Source organism: Oryx dammah, unplaced genomic scaffold, assembly GCF_014754425.2.
Source record: "Oryx dammah isolate SB20612 unplaced genomic scaffold, SCBI_Odam_1.1 HiC_scaffold_9, whole genome shotgun sequence".
Classification (NCBI taxonomy): Eukaryota; Metazoa; Chordata; class Mammalia; order Artiodactyla; family Bovidae; genus Oryx; species Oryx dammah.
The window spans coordinates 37,861,800-37,889,745 of NW_024070193.1; the positions used below are offsets into that span (position 1 = coordinate 37,861,800).

The 27,946-nt window shown below is 38.4% G+C and overlaps 1 protein-coding gene across 1 annotated transcript in view; it reads left to right on the plus strand.

The window, feature by feature from the left end:
- LRRN1 (leucine rich repeat neuronal 1) overlaps positions 1-27,946 on the plus strand; it is a 45,580-nt gene that overhangs the window by 17,002 nt on the left and 632 nt on the right. Inside the window, exon 2 of the mRNA XM_040245969.1 lies at positions 21,431-27,933. Within this exon, the coding sequence (XP_040101903.1) occupies positions 21,709-23,859 (2,151 nt within the window). The 5' untranslated portion in view covers positions 21,431-21,708 and the 3' untranslated portion in view covers positions 23,860-27,933. The remainder of the gene's footprint in view (positions 1-21,430; positions 27,934-27,946) is intronic.

Below are 27,946 nucleotides of genomic sequence, written 5' to 3' on the forward strand. Positions count from 1 at the left end.
AAGATCATGGCATCTGGTCCCATCACTTCATGGAAAATAGATGGGGAAACAGTGGAAACAGTGTCAGACTTTATTTTGGGGGGCTCCAAAATCACTGCAGATGGTGACTGCAGCCATGAAATTAAAAGACACTTACTCCTTGGAAGGAAAGTTATGACCAACCTAGATAGCATAATAAAAAGCAGAGACATTACTTTTCCAACAAAGGTCCATCTAGTCAAGGCTATGGTTTTTCCAGTGGTCATGTATGGATGTGAGAGTTGGACTGTGAAGAAAGCTGAGCACTGAAGAATTGATGCTTTTGAACTGTGGTGTTGGAGAAGACTCTTGAGAGTCCCTTGGACTGCAAGGAGTTCCAACCAGTCCATCCTAAAAGAGATCAGTCCTGGGTGTTCATTGGAAGGACTGATGCCAAAGCTGAAACTCCAGTACCTTGGCTAACTCATGCGAAGAGTTGACTCATTGGAAAAGAGTCTGATGCTGGGAGGGATTGGGGGCAGGAGGAGAAGGGGACAACAGAGGATGAGATGGCTGGCTGGTATCACCGACTCGATGGAATGAGTTTGAATAGACTCTGGGGAGTTGGTGATGGACAGGGAGGCCTGGCATGCTGCGATTCATGGGGTCGCAAAGAGTCGGACAAGACTGAGCCACTGAACTGAACTGCACTGAACACTTAGCATGACCAGTTTCAAGCTAACAACACACTGTCTCTAAATATTTGGATTTGAAAAGAAGTGCTCACAATTGGCTCAGGACACTACTCTTTGCTTACAGCTTCACCTCCACCTAGGATGCCCAGCACCCCCACTGCCTGCCCCCTAACAGTGCCTTACACAGGAGAGCTTTGCCATCAACTATTTTCATTCATTCTGTTGTTCCTTTGAAGTGTACTGTAACCTAATTGCCAGCCACAAGTTGATGGTGATACTTCTGAACCCACAGTTTTTCATGAGTGCTAACATGGGTGCTTGTTAGATTTTTGAGACTTACAAGTCCTGAAGCAAAAGTAAGCCACCTGTCCATGTTTTATCCCAAGTCGCTGAAGCTTACTATTTATAATTGCCTAATTCTCCAGGAAAGTAATTCTCATTTTCTGGTCTTGTGTTCAAATTATGTCTTCATTATCCTCATTTAAATGTAATGTGAAGTAATAATAAACCAACATTAATCTATTTCATCACTGTTATAACCAGTTGAACAAATAGTGTACTCTTAAACTTAAAACCCTAAGAAAGCTTGTAAGGTGTACGTTAGTCTTAGATAGATAAGCTTGTGCTGCATTTTATTCTAAACTGTATTTTATTAAAAAAGAACCTTCTTATTTAGTCAACCTTTCTAAGAGATAACTTTCATTTTGATTCATTAAAAATATCATCCCTATATCTAAAGTTCAAAAAGTAACTACTAAAGTAATAAAGATGATCTTCAATAGCATTGAATTATTTTATATTTTAATGGTTATGATGGCAATATATTATAGATATTTAACTAAAACTATTCTTTTTACTTTTAATTTAATAAGACACATGAATTGAAGAGATTATGGAATGCATTATGATTTACAATGCCTGCTGGCATTTTAATGTTCTCAGCTGTTCCTTTGCACCATTGATTACGTAAAGCCTAAACTGTGTAATTAAGGGACCGTCCCACTAATGTGTTCTGGTGGATTTATGGCAGCCAGGTCATTGACGATCTGAGCACTTTGTGTATTAGACCATTAATTTCAAATGCATACTAACATAGGCAAACACATTGGCATTAAGGAGAATCTATAATAAGAAGCTATTTCAAATTCAGGGAGGTAGCTTTCACCTGATTTTAATTTACCAAAACAATTTAAAAACCTGATTACCAGAAATCCTAATTAACTAGAAATTTTTTCCTCCAGAGTCCACTTTTAGGAGAAAATGGGAATTTTGAAGAAAAGAAGTTAATAACAAGGGGTATAGATTTTTAAAAACAGTTTTCTAATATGAGTTCATTATCAGGGCCTTGAAGGAAAAAAAAGTCTTTAAAACCAAAGATTAACTACCCTTATCTAAGGCAAGAAAGTGGGTATTAAAGATGGAAACTAAAAGCTTTCTAATAAAGCTTTACATTTGCAGATCCCCTGAGCTTAATCTTCTGGTTAACCAAGGTTTTACTTTATAAGTTAGTTTTCTTCTGTGTACCTGCAATTTGCTGCAGTGCATTCACACTTCTTACTGGAGGTCCAATAAGATCGCTGAGGCAAGTGGGTTCACAGAATGGGTTCTGAGTTCAGAATGTAACAAACTTGGGGGACTCCCCAGTGGCCCAGTGGGTAAGACTCTTGGCTCCCAGTGCCGGGGGCCTGGGTTCCATCCCCGACTGGGGAGCTAGAGCCTGCACACGAGCTACAACTTATGTCTGCAGCCACGAATTAAGAGTCTGCATGCCACAGCTACGGAGCCCGCACGCCACAGTGAAGATCTCGCCACCCACAGCTAGGAACCGGTTCAGCCAAAATAAGTAAATACATATCTAAAAAGACACCACAATAAATGTACTTTTAAAAATGACATCTTTTTTTTTTAAGAATTTTAACAAACTTGGGTATAATACCAGCTCTTTCACTAGTTAGCTGTGGGAATTCTAGCAAGTCACTTAGTCGCTGGGCCCTAAAAGTTCATTTATAAAACGAGAATAATCACATTTGGCTCCATCCCATGCTGTGAGAAAGCAGGTAAAGCATTCTCCACGGTGCTGCCCTCTTGCTGTATAACCTGCTCCCATCCCTGGTCTTTGGCCTGACACTCTTCCGTAGACAGCCCTTCAGAGGGAACATTTGAACGGACAGGCACCCTTTTTAGAGAAAGAACTTGAAACCACATTTATTTTCAGAGTTAGGGGACAGATGGCTTTATTTTGCTTCTTTAAAAAATATTGCAGTCTGTAGAAATACAGTGTGCTTAAGGTCTATCAAATTGAAGGGCAAATACTGTCACTCACCCAAACACTGCAATCTTTAACCTTGAGTAGCAGGAACTTTTACACTGAAGATACGTATGCCTCTGTATATCGGTCTTCAAATTTTACAGGAACATTTCAATGTGAAAGGGATATGTTCTTGACATTTTCTCAATATAAAGTTTAATAGCACTTACTCCTCTAGTTGGCAAATTCTAAGCAGTCAGATTCCTTAGAGAAATACCTCAAGATGAGATCTAAAAGTATAGGCTCTCCTTACAAGAACACTGGGTGTTTTCATTTTTTAAATAAAATTTTTGTGAAAATATCTCTTAGCTAATAAAGATTACTACTGGATGTAAAAATATAACAAAAAGTGGTACAGAATTCTCTTTGAGCAAAGAAAAATGCAAAAAATATTCTGACTTGGATGTGAAAATGTTTGCCAATTTTTGATGAGAAGTTATTACAGACTAAACTCTCATTCAGGCTGGGAGCAAGAGAAAATCTGATACAGTCTAATGGAGTTGCTTGACTTGGTTGGCATCCAGCAGTCCACAGTGTTGGTATTAGCAGCCGACATATTGCCACTTTCAAAACCAACCATGATGAGCCCATTTTTTCCACTGGTCAATCTGTAGTTTTGAAAGTATAATCAAGAGCTATTATAGCATGTGGCTCCTTATGCAACATTTATTAACATGGCATGGTAAAATCCATGTGTGCAGTGAAAATATTAAGCAATATACTGTGAAGTTCTTAAAAAGAAGTAATGAGACAGCCTTCTGGACATATAAAGGCTGCCAAACTAAGAATTTTGCATTTATTTAACATTCAATCATGTCGGTAATTACAAAGCAATTATTTTATATAGACATATTATGGGAGGAGAATTAAAATAACTTGTAAAAAGACTAAAATTAATTGATTTCATGGCAGTTTTTATGTCACTGCACTTGCTGATACTAAAAAGGAGCAATAAAAATAGCCCAGTTGTTGGTTCATGTTTTGTTCTGTTTAGCCTTCTGTCGGTTTCTCGATTCAATAATGTTAAATTGCTACTTTATGATTCCAGTTATGCAAATAGCTCATTTCTTACAAAGAGAGGAAAAAAAGAAAAAAACTTTCTTGATCCTGCAAGTGATGTAAACAGGGAAAAAAATAATCCTGGTCCAGCTTCCTTTGCTGTCTTAGAATCTCAGGTTTAAAAGGGATTAGAAAGGTGATAGGTTCAAGAATTCTTCAAACTGTATCTGCTTTATGACTTTCAAAACACTGGAGGAAAAATTATTTTGGCATAGAGCTGAGAGTTCATGAATAACCATTAGTTTTGCTTGCTAAGTCCTAGAGAAGAAGCTGTAAAGATCATCAAGTTTACCAGGGCGTTTAAGAATGAGTACTTGCCTATCCATAAGATGTACAGGCAATGGCAGAAAACCACCTTTTTTCATAATTTAGTTTCTGTGTCATAGGTATGCAGTGGGGAGGAGGAGGGTAAAGAGTCAGCACCTTAAATAAAATAATGATTCATGGATAAATAATTAGGAAAGTAGCTAATACACATATTTATTGTTTAGTCACTATGTCGTGTCTAACCCTTTTGTGACCCCATGGACTGTAGCCCTCCAGGCTCCTCTGTTCATGGCATTTCCCAGGCAAGAATACTGTATTATTTTCAAGACTGTCATAATAAAGTATCAAGGCTTGGGTGGCCTAAACACCAGAAGTCTACCGTTTCAGTTTGGGAGGTCGGTAGTCTGAAATTGAGGTATCCAGGATGTCAGCAGTGTCATGCTCCCTCTGAAACCTGCAAAGGAACCCTTCCTTGGCCCCTTCCTAGCATCTAGGGGTTTGCTGGCAAATGGGTGTTCCTTGCCTTGCAGCTGTGTGACTCAAATTCCTGCCTTCGTTGACAAAAGGCATTCTCCCTGTATTGTCACCTTGCTTATTTAACTTATATGCAGAGTACATCATAAGAAATGCTGGGCTGGATGAAGCACAAGTTGGAATCAATATTGCCAGGAGAAATATCAACAACCTCAGATATGCAGATGATACCACTCTAATGGCAGATAGTGAAGAGGAACTAAAGAGCCTCTTGATGAAGGTGAAAGGAGAGTGAAAAATCTGGCTTAAAACTCAACATTAAAAAGACTAAGATCATAGTCGTGACAAATAGAAGGGGAAAAAGTGGAAGCAGTGATAGATTTTAATTTTTTGGGCTACAAAATCACTGCGGATGGTGACTGCATCCACGAAATTAAAAGACACTTGCTCCTTGGAAGTTAAGCTATGACAAAAAGCAGAGACATCACTTTGCTGACAAACGTCTCTATAGTCAAAGCTATGGTTTTTCTAGTAGTCGTGTATGGATTAGGGTTGAACCATAAAGAAAGCTGAGTGTCAAAGAATTGATGCTTTCAAATTGTGGTACTGGAGAAGCCTCTGGAGAGTCCCTTGGACTGTAAAGAGATTAAACCAGTCAATCCTAAAGGAAATCAACCCTGAATATTCACTGGAAGGACTGATGCTTACACTCTAATACTTTGGCCACCTGATGCAAAGAGCTGACTCATTGGAAAAAAACCTTGATGCTGGGAAAGATTGAAGGCAAAGGGAGAAGGGGGCAGCAGAGGATGAGATGGTTAGAAAGCATCATCGACTCAATAGTCATGAATTTAAGCAAACTCTGGGAGATGGTGAAGGACAGGGAGCCTGGTGTACTGCAGTCCATGGTGTCTCAAAGAGTTAGACACAATTGAGTGACTAAACAACAATATTCTTCATGCGTGTCCCTCTGTTCACATCATCTTCTCTCTTATAAGGACACCAGTTACATTGGATTAGGGGCCCACCCTGCACCACTGTGACCCCATCTTAACTAATTAACATCGACAACAACCCTATTTCCAAAAAGGTCACTTTCTGAGGTCCTGGGATTAGGACTTACCCATACCTTTTTGAGAGAGGACAGTTCATTTGAGCCTTTTAACAACCTCATGAAGAAAGGATGCTCACACTGCTCCTGTATGTAGAACTAGATTTTCATTCAATCTGTTGGATCCAAAGCCTGAGTTTACATCTTCTAAAGAGTTGCCTTATCAGTTGACATGTTTTCCCTCCCCTTTCTTCTAGGTGGGAAATATAATTTCCTGAGTTCTCAAAAACAATTACCACCTTTTCTACCATAATATGAATTTGCTCTGCTGATTTTTAAACTTAAATTTATTTCATATCTTCTCATATTATCTGACTCAAGGGTGTGATCTAGAAATGAGAAGTGTTTTTGATGAGCACCAACTAAAATGCCTAAAACACAAAATAGTTACGGCACAATAGCACTTGAAAGCTAATTCATTCAACAACCAATGTTGAGTGCCCCCTCAGTGCTGAGCACTCTACTAGGCACTGTGTAACAAACACCATCAAAAATTCTTAATTTCTGAAAGTTTCCTACAGTCAGCCTTATCTGTAAGAAATAGACAAAGAATGATGGCATTTGTTACAGGGTTTGACATTTTTTATTTAGGTTATTTTCTATTATTTTTTATACAGAATGGTCTCGGGTAACTGCTATTTTCAAAGATGGTAAGGAGAACAATGGTGTACTCTGATACCAAATTTGAAGGCAGGAGTCTTGCTTGCCTTATCCTGAGACTCTGGACAAAAGAATTCTTTTTTCATAACTTTCCTTCTGTAGTAAAATTATGAATCTTAAAGAGTGCATTGGCTTTCTTGTGTTTGCTTTTTGCAATCCGTCATCCATACATACATCTGTTTCAAGTGGACTTTGTTCTCTGGAGTGGCAGTCTCCTTAAGTAGAAGATTGTTGAAAATATATTTTGTGATATATCTTGGTTGTTTCAGTCAACATTTATAGAAGACTCATAGGCAGGCACTGTGTTAAGCACAGCAGCTACCAAGAGAAATAAAACACAACTTTGGACTTCAGTGAACTATTAGCTTGGAGCTTGGGTCACCTCCAAAACACTTGGATGAGTAGGTAAAGGAAGGAAACAGAGTGACTTAGAGCAAAGCCAAGCCAAGCGACTTTACGGTGACCATGTAAAGATATCATCTGGCTGACATGCCTGCCAGACTCTAAGCTTGTGCTTTCTGACAGGGCAGAGCCCAGGAGAGCCCGAGGCTGGAATTTTTAAACTTGGTGTGCTTTAGAGCACCCTGTGGAGCTTTATATACCCAAACCCTACCCCAGACCAAGGTCATCAAAAGTTTTTAAGGCATGAGAATCTGCATTCTTAAAGAGAACCCTGGGTAAGAAGCAACGAAGTCTATAAATCTAGGGCTCTGCTGCCCAATATAGTAGCTGCTGGCCACATCTGGCTATTTAAGTGTAACTGAAATAAGTTTAAATAAAAGTTTTAAATTCCATTCCTCAGTCATACGAGCTACATTTCAAGTACTCAGTCACTACCCTGTTGGGAAGAGCCAACACGGAACACTTCTGTCATCAGAGGTTTGGACTGGATGTTGCTGATGGAGCTGTCACAGGTTGGCAATTCTCATCTCTCCTTCTCAAGGATCTATACATCTCTTCATTCCTTCCTTCCTTCTGACATGTATCTTATTTTACAGAGTCATTTGTATATTTTGTCTTCTTCTCCCCCACAGGATTATAAATTATTTAAGCCCAGGGTCTGGTCTTTCTGGCCCTGTGACACAGTCAACACCCAGTGAGCATTTGTGTAATTAAATTAATCTAATTAAATTAGGTATCAGTTTATTAGACCTCTTTTGCATTTAGACTAAATCCAGATTTCATCAGAGTCTGGAAAAAAGATCAATCAGAGAGCAATATTTTCCTAAATCACGGGCACTAGGATGGATGGGGAGAAGTTTATGTGCTAAATTGAAAGATTTTTCTTTTTCTTTCTTAATTTAAATAAAAGTATGACTTTTAAAAGCACAAGGTTGGGCTGCTCTGGTGGTCTAGTGGTCAAGAATCCTCCTGACAATGCAAGGAACATGGGTTCTATCCCTGGTCCAGGAAGATCCCACATGCCCATTCATCACAGCTACTGAGCCCAGGCACTGAGAGCCCGTGCTCCTTCCACAGCAAGAGAAGCCACCACAATGAGAAGCTCACACACTGCAATGGAGAGGAGCCCCAACTCGCCACAACTAGAGAAAGGCTGCACACAGCAGCGAAGACCCAGCACAGCCAAAAAAATAAATTAAAAGAAAATAAAAGCATAGGATTTGTATCAGCCCAAATTAGAAGAGACCCAGTAGGACTGTGAAAATTGCTGGCTTAATATCATTGTCATATTTGGGCACTTGGAAAGCACGTTTTAATTGATTCAGATATTTTCTTTATTTAGTAAGTGCCCACTATGTACATGCCAGGCCAGTGTCATCGTGAACAAGACGGAAACAGGGTCTCTACTGTGAAGCTCACTTTAGCCCTGGCAGATAAAATATTGCCAAGGACTTGCTCTGCCCAGACAGGCTGGGACAGTAGAAGAGCGTGGTTTGGGCTCTGGCCTCAGGTGCCTGGCTTCACACAGATCCTCCACCACTCTGCTGGCTCCAAGATCTTTGCCAGCTTGTTTCATTTTTCTGAGTCTCCATTTCATCATCTATAAAAATAGATAAATTAATGTTTCCTACCTCATAGGTTTGTGAACACTAAATGAAATAACTCAGGTAAAGTGCTTAGTGTAGTGCCTGTGGCATTGTAACAGCTAACTGCTGTTAGTAAGTATGGACTGATATTATGACCTCTACTCAGTCAACACGAACACACAACAAACATTAGGTGTAAAAATGAGAAGTGTCTACAAGGTTAGAAAATAATTTATTTTTTTAGAAAAGATGCTTCCTATCTTTTTTGGGCTAACAATTTAATTCCCTTTGCTTCTTATTTACATCTCTGCACCCAGAGTAACCAAGATCAATAGGTAAGTATGTTGGTAAATGCCCATCCTTTGCTTCATTTTTTGTTTCTTTGTTTGGTAAAGGATTTAATTCATTTGGAACATTTCTAAGACAATTAGAAATGGAAATATTCTGGTTGTCATTCAACCTCTCAGTATAGAGAGGTATATGTACTTTTAAATATAGTGCTTCCAAAGGAGAATTCTTTCAAGAGGTTTACCATTAAACTGCTAAATGCAAAGATTTAATTAGCATTGTCTTATTAAAATAAATATAATATTTTCTTAATTCTAAAAATCATATTGCCTTTGAAAGTATGTTCTGGAAATGAGCATTGAACTTTGAAGACAGTAATGAGATAGTTGGAGAGTTTGCAGGTTGAGCCTTTTCTGAGTCCTGCCCATTGTTTTGTCTGAGGGAGAAGGACAGCTGCTTCTAAACTTGTATTGCATATTAAGGTAAAACAGAATAAAATTGTGGTACCTACCAAAGTCTCCTGTAAAGATCCACTCCAAACCAAACTGCAGAACTACTCTTGTACCTTTGTTCTAAAATCTTTCTAGAATTCTAGAAAACTGTTTTATCCTTAACTGAGAAATAGAGGATGTCTCAGTGGTACATGAGCATTTTGGCAAAGAGATGATCCATGCCTAGATCTATTAAGCTCCAATCATTTGGGAAGAATCTGTATTGCCTTTAGGAGCAAAAATGCTCCCAGCCAGTCACTCTATACTTTTGCTACTTCATTGACAGTCATACTCCTCTGATTCAAAGTCTGGGCTTCTTTGTGATGATCATATGGGAGGTCACATGTTACATGTGGGTGTGTTAGGCCATGGGCTGTGGAGCCAGGCTGTGTCAGTTCACATCCTGTCCCATCACTTTCTAGCTGCATATGCTGAACACACTACTGAATATCTCTGCGTGGGTTTCTACTGTGTGAAAAGGGACGATCATAGTTCCTATCTCCCAAAGATGTTGTGAGGCAAAAGGAAAGCACTACACAAAGATTGGGCTTGAGAGAGAGAGAGGAGAAAGGAAAGGAAAGAAGAGAAAGGTGTTCCAGAAAGGAAAGAAGAGACAGGTGTTCCAGATAATTTTCAGGAAATGTGTTCATTTCCTTGTTGGAAGAGTAGATATTAACTCAGTTTTTGGCACCTGACTGTATTTTCTAAGTTGAGAACTCCAGAGTAAATGTGTGATTATTGAGATTCCCAGGCACTGCTCAAGACATGCTCTTTCATTAAATCTTCATAGCACCCATGTGAGGCAGACAAAGATCCCCTTCCAATAGATGAGGAAACCATGGCTCAGAGAGTTGGACTAATTTGTCCAAGGTGATATATAGATAGTGGCAGGATATGGACCTAGCTCTGTCTGCCTCTTTAGACCATTTCTTAAAAAAAAATTGCTAAGCATAATTTCTCTTAAAAAGCCAGGATTAAGTAGTGTTTTGCTGTCATAGAAAGGGCTGCTTATATGGTGCTACTATGAGTAGAAACTCAGAAAATAAGTGTCAAGTACCTAAAATCCTGGAGCTACCAGAGTCCTAAGAAATCATCTATACTTGGCCCCAACTCATCCCTTACAGGCGGGAAAGATGGCCAGCATGATCTGAGTTGGAGGCATAACCAGAGCTAAGGACTCAGGTCATCTAACTGTTGGTCTAATGCACCAATCCTGGTATCACTCTGATTTTTGAACTGCCTCCAAACCAGAAAAGACTCACAACTAGATAGGATTATGGCCTGAGCTTTATGTCCTTGACTCAGTCTTATTTGAGATTTTAGACAAGTTACTTGACCTCTCTATAACACATAGGGATGATCATACATTATAGCATATACATGTAAGGCACTTACTATACTGGTTAGTCCATAGTAAGTCTTCTATTAAAGTAAGTCTATTAATAAAGTTAGTTATATTCATATTATTATTATAGTATTCATGAGGCCTCTTCTACCTTGAATGCTCAGTTCCAACTCCTACTAATTTTTCAAATCCACTTTCAGTTCAGTTCAGTTCAGTCACTCAGTCGTGTCTGACTCTTTGCACTTATTATATTTGAATATCTGTGCCCTTTCTTACAAAGTTTGCAATATACACAGTCTATCATCAAATTTTAAAAAGTTTAATTTCTGCATTTTACAAATTAAACTTTTGATTTGGTTCTGCTTATGTAGAACAGATCAGCCATTATAATCAATTCACTATCATGTTTTAAAAACATCAATAGACATTGTCTAGCTGACCTGAGTTAATTTTTTGGAATAAACTGGCCATTAGCATGATTGATGGAGCTATCCTGTCTGTGATCCACCTAAGCAAAGGTTAAGATGGAGGTTACTAAAGAAGCCACTGCACTCTTCCTAAATCGAATGACATTTTCCTCTGCTTCTAATAAATGGTAACTGATTAACAGAGTGCTGGGGGCCAACATTCTTCAGAGAGTTTTGGACCCTCTCCATTTAGACCCTGCTAGAATATGAATTCCAACTAACCCAAGACTAAGTGGAAGCAATGTGGGGTTCCATAAACAGCCCTGTGTTTGGAGGGTAGGAATGCAGTCAAGCTTGGCCTCCAAATATCTGATCTCACCTCTCTGAGGTGTCCTTTATGAAATGAGAGCTTGTTTGAGATGTGCCAGGTGATCTCCAAGGCCTTATCCAACTTTCATAGTTTGTATTTCTCATATTTCAAAGGGAGATGAGCCTGTTTGCCTTTGATCAGTTGAAACCAAATTGATTCTGAAGTAGGTATTATTCCCCAGGGCTCTTCCACAAGCTCCTTCCTGACCATACCAAGCCACCTACTTAGATTTGGGTTCATCCCAACTGGCTCTGGGCTTCTGGCTTTTGTTTTCTTTTGGTCTTTTAAATTTTTCCTTTTGTAACTCTTCAGTCCATGCGTCCTAGCCTTTTCTGTTTACCATGCCTGGCTAACCCTCCCACAAGGGCTAATGTGCTGTCCATGCCCAGTTCCTCTCAGGAGCCTAATAAATTGTGCCTCCAGCTTATACCCTCAGCTTGGAGACCAGCTGCACCTCTGAGCTTTTCCCAGAGGTGCTGGCTGATGCTTTACCTGCAGTGTGATGGATTTGCCCCAGCCCAAAACAGGAAGGAAAATTTGGGGTAATCAAAAGATATGTGTGGCCATCCTCTGCTTTACACACTACTGCATTTGTACTGCCTAAGCATACCAGAGGATTTTTGAGTCCTTATTAGTTAAGAATAACATATACAAGAAGAAAATAAAATTAGGGAAGGGATGATCACAATTTTCTCTAGGAACCAGAAAATCCAACACTGAATTTTAAAGTGGTCAGATCGGGAACGGCTGAATGGAGGAGCAAGGCACTTGTGTTTTATTTTGTTCCTCTGCCAATTAACTGGGTCATGCTGGATCACCTAGGGTATCTCTAAGGTCCTGCCTTTTAAAGTAGGTGTTCCAAAAGAAAGGGGTGTAAAATGAATTTCTGTAAATGTAATGCTTTTTTAAAAAGCACTAAAGTGTTGAAGGATGAGAAGCGGATGACAGAGGATGAGATGGCTGGATGGCATCACTGACTCGATGGACGTGAGTTTGGATAAACTCCGGGAGTTGGTGATGGACAGGGAGGCCTGGCGTGCTGCGATTCATGGGGTCACAAAGAGTCAGACACGACTGAGTGACTGAACTGAACTGAACGGAATGCTCTTTTAAAAAGTTCTAAAGTGTTGAAGAAGAATCTTGAGAGTCCCTTGGACTGCAAGGAGATCAAACCAGTCAATCTGAAAGGAAATCAACCCTGAATATTCACTGGAAGGACTGATGCTGAGGTTGAAGCTCCAATACTTTGGCTACCTGATGTGAAGAGCTGACTCATTAGAAAAGACCCTGATGCTGGGAAAGACTGAGGGCAGAGGAGAAGAGGGTGGCAGAGGATGATATGGTTAGATAGTATCACTGGTCAATGGACATGAATTTGAGCAAACTCCAGAAGATGGTGAAGGATAGGGAAGCCTGGCATGCTGTAGTCCGTGGGGTTGCAAAGAGTGGACATAACTTAGCGACTGAACATCAAAAGAAGTTTTCTTCAGAACAAAGAGTCACACACACCTTAATACGTTGAGCTTCTAATTATAGGTTTTCACGTGGGAAGTATTTGCTGATAATATTTGAAAACTGACATCTAATTATCAGGTACTCCCATTAGCTCAGCATTATTGGTGATATTGTTACCTATGGTGATATTTAAATAGTTCAGAGATTTCAAACTGGCCATATGCCATTAAAGGTCTCATAAAGCACATAGTTTTGTTTTAGCTTGTACAGATATAAATATCTGTGGATGCCTTTTGGAGTGCATGCACTTTCTACCTTTTTAGATGACCATTATTTCCTTCTGTGTTCTACTCGACTGACTTTACCCACCTGACCCCTGAAGGCACTGCAGTTTGAGATCCTTGGCATAATCACCAAACACCATGCCTGTATAACAATTTAATAACCAAAAAAGAGAAACAAAGGAAAGAAGGAAGGGCAGGAAAAAGGATTACCTCTCTGAAATGGCAGGAAGTGTAGTTTTCATGACACTGAAGAATGGGCTGATGAGATGACTTCCTGAGGATTGTGTTGGTCTCGGAAGCTGGGACTGTCTTTCCTCTTGACCCACTTACTGTGAGATAAATAAAATAGGACTCAGAGTACTGGACTTGCTCAAGGTCACCTGAAAAGTTTGTGGTGAAGCCAAAATGAAGAATCGTTTCCCTGGTGTGCTCATTCTGTTGCTCAGCCCATTCACACACACTGCTGCACTCTTTGCTGATGAATAATGTGGGCTCTCAGGAACAGTTCCTTATGCAAAAGAGCCTCTGCGAGCTCCATTACATCCTTGCAAGGGGATACACTTTATTGTTGCCTTAATGCATTATGGAGACGATTATAGCTCTTCCTCCCATACGCACCCTCCATCTGCGGTCACTAACACATGCTACAGGGTGCTTCACTTTGGATAATGTGCGAACAAGGAGCATAATTTTGGGAAATGGTTGGAGAAAGAAATCTAAAAGTCAGAAATGGTCAAGGGCCAGAAGAAAGTGCAAGAAACTAATGCCTTTAAAAACAGTTCTTGCAGATTCAGAGTTCAGAATGCATTAGCAAGACCTTCTTTCATTCTTAAGGGAAATAAAATATACCCTTCATAAAGAAACCCCTGCAATCTCTGTCTTTCTCTCTGGTTCTACCTGCTGTAGCCATCTGCCTAGTTAGAAGGCCTCTGGCCAAGTCCTTTTCAGAACTTGCAGTTGCTGCTGCCAAAATGGCACTCTATTGATTTCCACCACCCTTTCATCCTCAATGCCTGTTAAGAGACTGTGATTCAATATGAGACACCAAACCTGTAAGTAGTGATGGCTAACACCTGTTGAGCACTTGCCATGTGCAGGGTCCTCTACCAAAAGCTCCCTATTTAACATCTCATCCTAATTCTCTTACCAAAGAAGGCTTTATGATAGCCATATTCTGAAAAAAGGAACCAGACTTAGAAAACTTCAGTAACTTGCTCAAGGTTACAGAGCTGAATTTGACACCAGGTCTGCTTCTCCAGAAACTTCACTCTTAACTCTATGCTAAATTCCTGTTTCAAAAAGCTTACAGACTTTGTGAATCTAATCATCAGGCACTTGTACCTGGAGCAGAAGTCAAGGTGGGCTTCAGACATAGGGGAGTTCCTTATGGGAGGTCAATCCATAGAGTGAGGTTTGCTCTACCGTACCACACCCACTTCAGCCCCCATAACAGGAGAATGGATAGAGAGAGAATGTGTATGGAGACAATTTTTGTGTTTAACCAGAAGGAAAGCTTACTTGAATAAAAATCCCTTCTCTCCATTATTCAAGCCATTCCCAAAAGAAGACAATCAAACCTGAATGCTGTGTTAGCCCTGGATCTATGTGGGGAGCAACAGAGCTAAAAGGCTGATTTTTCTGAACATTATGTACATGGTGTGAATTTCGCCACCAAAGAAACTTTGCATAAAAGCATATGTCTGCTGAAGGCATTTCCTTCAGCTTTTAGAAAGTCAAAGTTTTAGTTCTTCACTGATGTAACTAATAGTGTCTATGAGATGAGGTTAATTTCCAGGTAAGAGGTTTGTGTTTCACAATTTGCTTGCCTGCAACAAGTTTTAATTTAGTCCCAGTGCAATATTTGCTCTCTGGGTTTCTAACATTAATTCCAATAATACTGGGTAAAAATATAATGGAAATGGTAAGCAATAATAATTTTTGAAAGAATTAGAAAAAATAACTCTTTTTCTAAATACCTGTCATACCCAAGAGTCTTAAAGAGATTTGCTTATTCATTACCTCCCAATCACACTGCAGCGTGAGAACGAAATTTAACGGGCAAATTTGATGAGGCTCCAGAGATTCAAATAAGGATTTGTGGTCTCAGTCTGTGCTGGACTCTTTCCCAGATTCTGGGCTGAATACTTTCACATAGATTATTTTATTTAGTTTCCACATATGAAGTATGTATAATTAGTCTTACTTTAAGCCATAGAAACTGAGACACAAAAAAATGTATGTAGTTTGTATAAGGCAACACTTCTAGTAAGTAAGTGAAGGAGTCTGATTCTGAATCCAGATCACTTGATTCCCCCAGGACAGAATCCTTTCTGTAATTTGAGAGCTATCTGGGTTTAGTGTAACTAGAATTTGCACAACTGTCATGTTACTGTGACTTGTTTATTTCTTTTGCCCAACTCCCTTTAAGAACTTAATGCATAAAGATTCTAGCCCAAATTCCTATTAACTATTGTGATTTTGTTAAACTAACATCCATCTGCATGATTCAATGGGGGAAATGGGAATCAGTGCCAATTTCACTGATGGTGATGACCATGCAGTCCATTTCCTTTGAAATTTTATATGCAGAGCAGAGTGTTCCAAACATATATAAAAGAAGCATCAGATTTAATTATATAATTGCTCATGGACTCTTTGAAAGGCATCACTGGCCAATTCTGGGCCTTTAAAGCTATGGTTTGTTATTATTTAAGGGACCGTTCCTTTAAACTGCCACACTTGTTTATGGAAGACACGGTCTTCTCACATTTGACCAACTTTGCTCCAATCAGCCCTAGAACAAATCAATTTTACTTTTTAAAATAATTTGTGCTAGCCATTTGTTATTTGTTGCAGAATTTAAGATCTTAATTTGTGTGTTGGTGATAAAAGTTGGCCTGTATTATGATTAACTTACTTTATTATAGTAAAAAGCCCTAACATTAGATGTTGTTGTTCAGTCGCTAAGTCATGTCCAACTCTGCAACCCCACTGACTGCAGTATGCAGGCTTCCTTGTCCTTCACTTAAACTTACCATCTTCCATTTTCTAAGTGTATAGTCACACTGTGGTACAGAGCTCTCAAAACTTCATCTTGGAAAACTGATACTCTGAGTATCAGAGTAAAACTGAGTATCAGTTTTCCAAGATGAAGTTTTAAAATTTTTTAAATCTAATCTCTTTCCCCTCTCTACAGTCCTTAGCAACCACCTCCCTACTTTCTGATTCTGTGATTTTGATTATTTAAATAATTCATATGAGTGGAATCTTACAGTATTTGTCTTTTGTGACTAACATTTCATCTAGTGTAAATGTCCCCAGGGGCCATCCATATGGTAGATGTGACAGGATTTCCTTCTTTTTTAAAGCCTTTTTATAGGTGTGTAAGATCCCACTTTATGTATATGCCATGTTTTCTTTTTCCGTTCATCCATCAGTGGACATCTGGGTTGCTTCCACTTCTTGACATTATAAATGACACTGCAGTTTACATTGGTGTGCACATACCTGTTTGAGATCATGCTTTGAATTCTTTGGGATAAATACCCAGAACTGGGGTTGCTGAATCATATTGTTATTCTATTTCTAATTTTTTGAGGAGCCCTCCATACTGTTTTCTATAATGCCTACACCATTTTATATTCCAACCTGTAGTGTACAAGAGTTTTAATTTCTTCACATCCTCATTAAAAGTTTGTTCTTTTCTGTTCTTTTGACAGTGGCTATCCTCTTGGGGCCCAGCTTCATTCTTTTGCACCTGGATACCCATACCGTTTGTTGAACAGACTATCCTTTCCTCATTGTGTAGTCTTGGCACTCTTGTCAAAGATCTTCTGATAATATATGGAAGAGCTTATTTCTGGGCTCTCTGTTCCATTGGTTTTTATGTCTATCTTTGGTCATTATTACTTTGTAGTATGTTTTAAAATCAGGAAGTGTGATGCCTCCATTTTTGTTCTTTGGTTTCAAGATTGTTTTGGCTAGTCAGGGCTCCTTGAGATTCCATGTAAATTTTAAGATTTTTTTTCTTTAATTATCTTTAAATATTGTCATTGGGATTTTGATAGGGATTGCATTGAATCTAAAGATCATTTAGGGTAGATAGTATCTTAACAGTGGTAAGTCTTCCAGTCTATGAACATGGAATTTCTTTCCATTTATTTTCATCTTCTTTTATTTCTCTTAGCAGTATTTTATAATTTTCAGTGTACAAGTCTTTCACCTCCTTGGTTGAGTTAGTTTATTCCTAAGTATTTTATTATTTTTGATGCTATTGTAGGTGGGATTCTTTCCTTAATTTCCTTTTTGGGTGGGTCATTAACTTGTATAGCAACACAACTGATTTTGTGTCCTACTGCTGCTGCTGCTGCTAAGTCGCTGTGTCCTGCAGTACTGTTTAAATTGTTCATTAGTTTTAACAGTTTGGAGGTTTTTTGCATGACATCTTTAGGGCTTTCTACATAGAAGATCATATCATCAGCAAACAGGGACAGTTTTACATCTTCCTTTCCTATTTGGATGGCTTTTATTTCTTTCTCTTGTCAAATTGCTCTGCCTAGGAATTCTATTACTAAGGTAAATAGGAGTGGCAGTCCTTGCATTGTTCATGATTTTAGATGAAAAACTTAAACTCTTTCACCATTGAGGCTGATTTTAGCTGTGGGCTTTTCATATAGAGGTTTTATTATGTTGAGGCAGTTTTCTTTTACTCTTAGTTTGTTGAGTGTTTTTTATCATGAAAGGGTGCTGGATTTTGTCAGGTGCTTTTTCTGAATCAACTGAGATAATCATGTGGGTTTTGTCATCCGTTCTGTTAACATGGTGTACAGTGATTGATTTTCATATATTGAATCATCTTTGCATTCTGTGTACGAATCCAACTTAATCGTGGTGTATAATCCTTTTAAAGTGCCATTGAATTCAGTTGGCTAGTATTTTGTTCAGGATTTTTGGATCAATATTCATCAGATATTGGTCTGTAGTTTTCTTCTCTTGTTGCAATAATGGCTTTACTTTTAAACACTGTTAATGTATGGTTCCTGAGATACAACCTATGTTTTAAAATGGTATAGGGACTCTATGAAGCTTTGTTCTATGTATAATGTTCAAAAATAAGTCTGGGAGAATACAATAAAGAGAATTTACAATGGTATACAAATAGAAACATCCTAAACACCTCCTTTTGTGTTAAGGAAGTTTTATTCTCAGCTCCCAAAGGAGCTGAATGCTAGTTTGAGAGAATATATCTTCTCTCTATGTTTGATATGATAGCTGACATTCTGAGCTTGTGTGGTATGTTTGTTTAAAGAGGTTTGTGTATGTGTCAAGGAGAATTTTGAATATTTCGATATAATAACCTCATCATATACACGAAAATGGAGGGATTCCACATGACAATATTCAAAGGATAGCCCCATAAAAGATACTCTTCAATGATAACAGACTGTTTGGGGAGTCTCACACAACTTAAATATATGTTTTACTTTCTGCCATGTTTTCTTCAGTTCAGTCAGAATTTAAAAATTAGATGAAATTCCATCTCAGAGTTATTAAAGGTATATTTATTCTCCTGGTTTATCTATTATGAATTAAAATTAAGGAAAAACCTGTGGCAAAATGTTCTTAACTGAACATCTATTGTGACCACTGTCCCTATTTTAAGATTACTGTAAATGGAAACAAGAGTAGAATAAACTTGTGAAGTTAATGATATTTGGAAAATGCTATTCTCTGAGGTATGTTTTTATTTTATGTGATTTCTTGATAAAAGTCACAATCAGGTAGTGTTAAACATTGAAAAGTTTTGCAGATCCATGATATGTGGTCAAGTATCCACATCAAGGGGAGGAGGATGTCAGTATGTTTCACCCCACTGAGGATAGTGAGCATCTAGCATTACACAGCACACGGCCTCCCTTCTCCCACTTCTGATTTCCCAGATCTGTACTGGATGGTTTTTTAAAATTCCATCTTGTCTGCAAATAGAACTGCCTTATGACCCAGCAATCCCACTGCTGGGCATACACACTGAGGAAACCAGAAGTGAAAGAGATACGTGTACCCCAATGTTCATCACAGCACTGTTTATAATAGCCAGGACATGGAAGCAACCTAGAGATGTCCATCAGCAGATGAATGGATAAGAAAGTGGTACATACACACAATGGAGTATTACTCAGCCATTAAAAAGAATACATTTGAATCAATTCTAATGAGGTGGATGAAACTGGAGCCGATAATACAGAGTGAAGTAAGCCAGAAAGAAAAACACCAATACAGTATACTAACACATATATATGGAATTTAGAAAGATGGTAATGATAACCCTGTATGCAAGACAGCAAAAGAGACAGAGATATAAAGAACAGTCTTTTGGACTCTGTGGGAGAGGGAGAGGGTGGGATGATTTGGGAGAATGGCATTGAAACATGTATACTATCATGTAAGAAATGAATTGCTAGTCTAGGTTCGATACAGGATGCTTGGGGCTGGTGCACTGGGATGACCCAGAGAGATGATAGGGGGAGGGAGGTGGGAGGGGGGTTCAGCATTGGGAACTCATGTACACCTGTGACAGATTCATGTCAATGTATGGCAAAACCAATACAGTATTGTAAAGTAAAAAAATAAATAAATAAATACCTTTTAGAAAAAAAAAAGTCATTTGATATCTAAAAAAATAAAAATAAAAAATAAAATTCCATCTTGTTAGACCAGTAACTTGGTTTGCGTATTTTATAAAACAATTTGAAAAGTGTACAATTTTTCATTCTTTCTACATATATATATATAAAAAATAGAGAACTGCATGACTGACTATTTGTAGTATTATGCTTCTTGGTCCCTCACAAGGATAACTGTGTTTTGTAAAAGAATGAGGGTAGTAATAGCAGCTAATATGAATTGAGAGCTTACTGTCTATTGAACACTAGGCTTCAAACATGTTATATGCTATACTTTATTGAATCCTTATAGTAATCTTCTGAAGATAAAGAGAACACTAGTCACTGAAGTACCTTCAGTACTCAAAGCTGAATTGCGTTATAGCAAGTGTAAGGAAATATATATCTCTACTTTTAATATCGTAGCAAATGACTGGACTGGTCTTGGGAGAGCAGGACAGACACTGAATCCATAAGGACTTTTACATGTGATATAATCTAAAAAAACAGCAGCATTAGCTACTGTATGATCTTTACAAGCAGGTGAGCCATGCATATTTGACTCCAGAAGACCTTATCAAAATTAATAGATGAGACATGGCTAAATAAAATCAAACATCTCCAGCTTTCCTTCTTTTATTTATCCTCCAATAACCACTGCATAGCTAAAATTAAGTAGATGAGAGCTATAATAAGATAACAAATATAATTAACTTTTATAAGCATTTAATATCTGCCAGGCACTACACTAAGAGCTTTACATAGATTCTTTTAGTTCTCTCAATAATCCTATGAGAGAGATAATTTATGACCAATCCTGCTTTATGGTTGAAGAAGCTGAGGCTTTAAGAGGTTAAATAACATGCCCTTGTTATTTAACATGTTAAATAAGGTTGAATAACATACCCTTGTATAGCTATTAAGTGACCATGTCATTTCCTATGAGACGGATGAAATCATGCATGTGAAATTATATATAAACATGTATAAGTGTGTTTGTATTTTTAATGAAGGCCAATAGTGTGGTGGACTAGAGTCCTTTTACAATTTCATTCAGTCAAAATCAGACATGTCTATGAGAATACAAGAAAAACTGATATTTTTCTTTTGTAGTTCTGTTAAATTAAATTTTGCATAAGAATAATTGAGCTAGATCAGCTGTGGCTGAATATGTCTACCATTTGGAAAAGAAAGAATTTGTGAAAACAAATGAAGAATACAATTAAAATACAAAGAGGAATGACCTTTTAATTTTTTTTTTTGAGCCATATATGTAGTTTCTACAGTTACCTTCATCTTGAAAGAAATGACATCTGTGGGCTTTTCCAAGTGTTTTTATTAAGTGTGTGTGCATATGTGTGTACCTGTGTGTTTAATGATTTCACTCAATAATACAAGAAGTCCCAATTAATTGTAAAAGTGAAGGAACACTAAAACTAGTTTAGTAAGTGTAATAATATATTAAAAGTATTCTACAAATTAAAAGCTTATTTAATTACTGTGAATGTTATTAGATTTAATGTGATTGTCTTTTTAGTAGACAAAGAAAAGCTATAATGTAGAATGTATATGGAGTAAACATAACATTTGTCCTAATCTGATTTTCAGGCACATCTCCAGACTTTGATTTGGCTGAAATAACTTATGCCATAGAGCTGTGCACATACCTGGAATTGAGAGATACAGGTAAAGAGACTCCAGATTGCTTCCTGCCTTTTGAAACTCCAGGAAATCATCCCTTCAGACTCTGGAATTCTACAGTTTTCAACAGAGACTTTGCTTAAATGTTTACATTTTTGCTTGCTGTCTTTCATACCACTATATAGTGCGCGTGTTTTATTAAAACTTAACAATTGTCAGGAGTTCAACTTGCTTGGCAAGCCAGCATGGCTAGGATGAGCTTTGTTTTTGCAGCTTACCAGATGGTGCTGAGCTTGCTCATGACTTCATTAACTGGGTCTTCCCTACAAAGTAGTGAGTGTCCACAACTTTGTGTATGTGAAATTAGGCCCTGGTTTACCCCTCAGTCAACGTACAGAGAAGCCACCACTGTTGACTGCAATGATCTCCGCTTAACAAGGATTCCCAGCAACCTTTCCAGTGACACTCAAGTGCTTCTCTTACAGAGCAATAACATCGCCAAGACTGTGGATGAGCTACAGCAGCTTTTCAACCTGACGGAGCTAGATTTCTCCCAAAACAACTTTACAAATATTAAGGAGGTAGGGCTAGCAAACCTGACCCAGCTCACCACTCTACATCTGGAGGAAAATCAGATTACAGAAATGAATGATTATTGTCTACAAGACCTCAGCAACCTTCAAGAACTCTACATCAACCATAACCAGATTAGCACTATTTCTGCCAATGCTTTTTCAGGCTTAAAAAATCTTTTAAGGCTCCACCTGAACTCCAACAAATTGAAAGTGATCGATAGCCGCTGGTTTGATTCCACACCCAACCTAGAAATTCTCATGATTGGGGAAAACCCCGTGATTGGAATTCTGGATATGAACTTCAAACCTCTCTCAAATTTGAGAAGCTTAGTTTTGGCCGGAATGTATCTCACTGATATTCCTGGCAATGCCTTGGTGGGCTTGAATAGCCTCGAGAGTCTGTCGTTTTATGATAACAAACTGGTCAAAGTCCCTCAACTTGCCCTGCAAAAAGTTCCTAACTTGAAATTCTTAGACCTCAACAAAAACCCCATCCACAAAATCCAGGAAGGGGACTTCAAAAATATGCTTCGGTTAAAAGAACTGGGGATCAACAATATGGGGGAGCTCGTTTCTGTGGATCGCTATGCCCTGGATAACTTGCCTGAACTCACAAAGTTAGAAGCCACCAATAACCCCAAATTATCTTACATCCACCGCTTGGCTTTTCGAAGTGTTCCTGCCCTAGAGAGCTTGATGTTGAACAACAATGCTCTGAATGCCGTTTATCAAAAGACAGTAGAATCCCTTCCTAATCTGCGTGAGATCAGTATCCACAGCAATCCCCTGAGGTGTGACTGTGTCATCCACTGGATTAACTCCAATAAGACAAACATCCGCTTCATGGAGCCCTTGTCTATGTTCTGTGCCATGCCACCTGAATACAGAGGGCAACAGGTAAAGGAAGTTTTAATCCAGGATTCCAGTGAGCAGTGCCTCCCAATGATATCTCATGACACATTTCCAAATCATTTAAACATGGATATTGGCACAACAGTTTTCCTAGACTGTCGGGCCATGGCTGAGCCGGAACCTGAAATATACTGGGTTACTCCCCTGGGGAATAAGATAACTGTGGAAACCCTTTCAGAGAAATATAAGCTAAGTAGTGAAGGTACATTGGAAATATCTAAAATACAGATTGAAGACTCAGGAAGATACACTTGTGTTGCCCAGAATGTGGAAGGGGCAGACACTCGAGTGGTGATGATTAAGGTTAATGGAACCCTTCTGGATGGTACCCAGGTGCTGAAAATATATGTCAAGCAGACAGAATCTCATTCCATTTTAGTGTCCTGGAAAGTCAATTCCAATGTCATGACGTCAAACTTAAAATGGTCATCTGCCACCATGAAGATTGACAACCCCCACATAACATACACTGCCAGGGTCCCGGTAGATGTTCATGAATACAACCTAACACATCTGCAGCCTTCCACAGATTATGAAGTGTGTCTTACAGTGTCCAATATTCATCAGCAGACTCAAAAGTCATGTGTTAATGTCACAACCAAAAATGCTGCCTTTGCGCTGGACATTTCTGATCAAGAAACCAGTACAGCCCTTGCTGCAGTAATGGGGTCCATGTTTGCCGTCATTAGCCTTGCGTCCATTGCTGTGTATGTTGCCAAAAGATTTAAGAGGAAAAACTACCATCATTCATTAAAAAAGTATATGCAAAAAACCTCTTCCATCCCACTAAATGAGCTGTACCCACCGCTCATTAACCTCTGGGAAGGTGACAGCGAGAAAGACAAAGATGGTACTGCAGACACCAAGCCAACCCAAGTTGACACATCCAGAAGCTATTACATGTGGTAACTCAGTGGATATTTTGCTTCTGGTAGTAAGGAGCACAAAGACATTTTTGCTTTATTCTGCAAAAGTAACAAGTTGAAGACTTTTGTATTTTTGACTTTGCTAGTTTGTGGCAGAGTGGAAAGGACGGGTGGATATTTCAAATTTTTTTAGTATAGCGTATCGCAAGGGTTTGACACAGCTGGCAGCGTCTCTAGGCTTCCAGTTTGTGTTTGGTTTTTATTCTTATCATTATTATGATTATGGTTATTATATTATTATTATTATTATTTTGTTTTAGTTGTTGTGCTAAACTCAATAATGCTGTTCTAACTACAATGCTCAATAAAATGATTAATGACAGGTTGGGGTTCCCCTGTGCTTTTACCAGTAGCATGACCCCTTCTGAAGCCATCAGCAGACAGTACGGTGTCCTCCAAAAAGCTAACACAAGGTTGTGAAGCAGCATTGAAACTTTTGTAGCAATCTGGTCTATAGACTTTTAACTCAAGAAGCTAAGGCTAGACTTGTTACCTTTGTTGAATGATGTTAGTTGACTGTACTGTAATGTTGTATCAACTAAATTGAATGTTTGCTTTTGAACAACAACTTTTCTTTTTGTAATAGTTAAAAGGCTTAGAACAAGCTAACAGGCAATAGAAATATGTATATCAGATTTTTTATGTAACAAACTACATGTTAATTGTTACCTTATTCTTTTTATCTTTAGTAGACACTTTTAAAAAAAAAGACAATAATTTTGTTGTGTTTAACTCACCAACATGTGGTGTATAATGAAGACAGAACTATAATAAATTAGTTTTGTTCTGATTTTTTAGAACACTTGCAATAATGTATCGTTTATAGTTCTTGCTAGTTGCAGTGGTAATATTTTTCACATCCCTAAAAACAACCACCAAAATAAATTACGGACAGCATGTTGCTTTTTAAAACTAGGCCTAAAAAAATTTGATTTCTTTTTCTAAGGGAAGAAATAAATATTTTAATGAAAAGGATTTCTATATTTTGAATATTACTGATGAGACCTAATGGAAGGGAAAGTTCATATGAAGAAAAAAGGTATGTTACTCTATCCCATGTAAAGCTAAATGTAGCAAAAGACACAGATACATTGGCTATGTCACATTCCTTCCCTGTAAGGGTCTTGTTAAAAATCTGATTTTTTTTTTTTAGTAATAGTCATATTCCCCATCAGTCTAAAACATAAGTTCCAAAGTGTATTGCATGTTATTCCTTTAACAGCTGTCATTATGCCTAGATACATAATAATCTACATACCAGTGGAGAGATAACTACTGAGAAAAGTAAGTGATTAATAGAAGAGAGAACAACTTCTCTACAATTGGCATTTTACGTCCAAATAATATGTATAAACAGTTTTGCAGAATAATGTGTTTCCCGAATAATGTGTGTGAAATTTAGAACAGAAGGAGCCAGATTTAGGGAGGAGGCCAGATCCACAAAGTAGGGGAGGGGGAAGATTTAAAGGTATAGTTAGAGGAAAGAGGACCCACTTGAAGATGTAGATTGATACAGCAGAGAAATGTTTTTAAAAGACTGTTCCAGCTGGCACCTGCTCCCAGAGACATGCTGTCACACCAGGAACGATGAGATTGTAAAAAGAAATTGAGAGCAAGCCGGTGCCAGCTGAGCAAAAGCAAGGGAAGGGGAGAACGAAGTGCAGGTGAGGAAGGATGAAGGATTTCTTTGTAAAATTCCTTTTTTGTGTGTGTGAATCTCTTAGAAAAAAATCGTCACCTTCCTTCCCATAGTGTCTACTGTGTAGAAGAGAAGTTCAAATGCTGAAGCAAGTGAGCTGCATAGAAAAACAAAGAGTATCTGAATAAGAGCATCTCTTTCCACAGCCTTCATTTGTTGGCAGAAAAACTGGGGCCCAGAGAAGGATTGTAACTTGCCCTAGTCAGACTTTTATCCATGGAGAAGGCTGCCTCCATCTGTTGCTCTGGGACCAGCAGCCTTCTAGACTATGGTGCAGAGCTTCTCTTTTACAGTTCTCACAACCTCTTGTGCCCTTGCTTCACAACGGCCTTGTATCTTCAAGTTCCCATTTATTCAGGATATATTTTAGCACAAGGGCAAACGAAAGGGTCAGGAAAGCTTCTGCCTCGTGGGTATTTGCCTGTTACATGTAGGATACACCGGGGACTAGAGATGCTTTGGATGCAGCCTTGGTGGGGGAGGGTTTCCTGCTGGGGACTCTTGTCTTCAAATATCTACAAAGAGTAATGGACTACCCAACAGATTCTTCTGCTAATTCTGCAAACTGTGAAAGGAGAATGATGCCAAAGCATTAGGCCCAGACCAGGGAGGAGGCATTGTTTATCCCATACAGCAATGACTTGAAGCTGGCACATAATCAGCACTCAAATATTAGTGCCGTAAATGAAACAACAACAACAACAACAATGACAAAACTACTTCCCTATTTTGGATATGTAACAAGGGATCGCAAGAGTCGGACACGACTTAGCAACTAAACCACCACCACCACCACCAATAAGCAGCAGGAAATCCGAGTGTTTTTTGCCAACTATCTTCTGCCAGGTCAGTTTGGGGGTAAAACCCTTTAACTCCTTCTCCGATAAAATATTTGAGCTTCTTTTTCCTTGTCCATGCTACTTGGTTTGGTTTTCAGTCGAGAGAAAGCAAAATGGTATAGTACTTTTTTTTACCCTAACCAAGTATTTTCTCATTTGTACTTAATTTAATTTCATTTGATAGCCAGTGAAATTAGACATCAAACTAGATCTTGATTGGTAATGGAAGTTATATCACCTTTACCGATGAAGTGACGATTATAGGTCACTTTCTAATTTCATATTTTTCCCTTTCACTTCCTGCACCCTCAGGGCATATAATGTTTCTCTAACTTGATTTTACAAGGTTATTTTTGGATCAGTTTCTCAAAACAGGCATTCCCAAATTTGCCTAATTGAACTGATGCCATGAATATAAAAACAAATGCAATGCTTGATTATCAAATTTTTTAATTTGCCTGTGTGATTGGCCAAAAGGTATTATATCCATTCTTTCACAAACAAACAATACTGAAATCTGTTATCTTCTCTCATGTGGTTTTCTATTTATTCATTCATTTATTTGCTAAGGACACCACGATCAGTCCTTTACTTGGTGTTTGCTTTCTATCTCTGTAGTCATGTTCCAGGGCATTTTCTTTTCTTCATTACTGGGGAAAATTTTTCACATCCCTAACAGTTTGCCAGGAAAACCATACTTTCTGCCTTTCTATTCACTGAAAAGGGGAGTTTATTTCTGATGCATTCTAAATACAACTGAAAAATGCTTTCTTCACCTAAGTTCTGTCACTCTCACTCTGCTGGCAAACAGACTTTTTTTAAAATTGTTATTCATAAGGGATTACCTGCAGGGAAAATGTTTCTTAAAAGACTTGGACAATCACCATTCATCCAGAGTTCTGGAATTATTTTGACCTAGAATCCCTGCTGGACTTGATCTAATCTGGTGTTGGCAAGATCTCTGCTCTGCCCCCCTTGCAGTGATACCAGCTCCTTCACTCTGTACTCCAAGTCAGGAACTTAGGTTACATGGTAAGAATAAGGAGATAGCAAGGGGGTGCTTTATTTTTGTACCTGCTTATTCAGCATTGCCCAGCACAGGTTGAGAGAACTAAATGGATGTCTAGTATTGTAGAGCTCCTCAGACACTTGATGGTACTAATATGAAGTACATAGCATTTCCCAGTCATTTCACCATTAGGATATTTCAAACTACTATTGTGTATTACAGATCCTGAGAATTTGAGGATTTAATTTAGTCTCCAAAATAGTCCCAATAAACTGGGTTTTTATTCTTCACAATTTTATAGAAAAGACAACCAAGGCCCATTTGCTGTTGTTCAGTCACTAACTCGTGTCCAGGTCTTTGCAACCCCACGGACTGTAGGATGCCAGCCTCCTCTGTCCTCCACTGTCTCCTAGAGTTTGCTCAGATTTATATCCATTGATCTGGTTATGCTATGTAACCATCTCCTCCTCTGCTGCTCCTTTCTCTTTTTGCCTGACACCATTCAGTTCTGTAAATGGGTGAC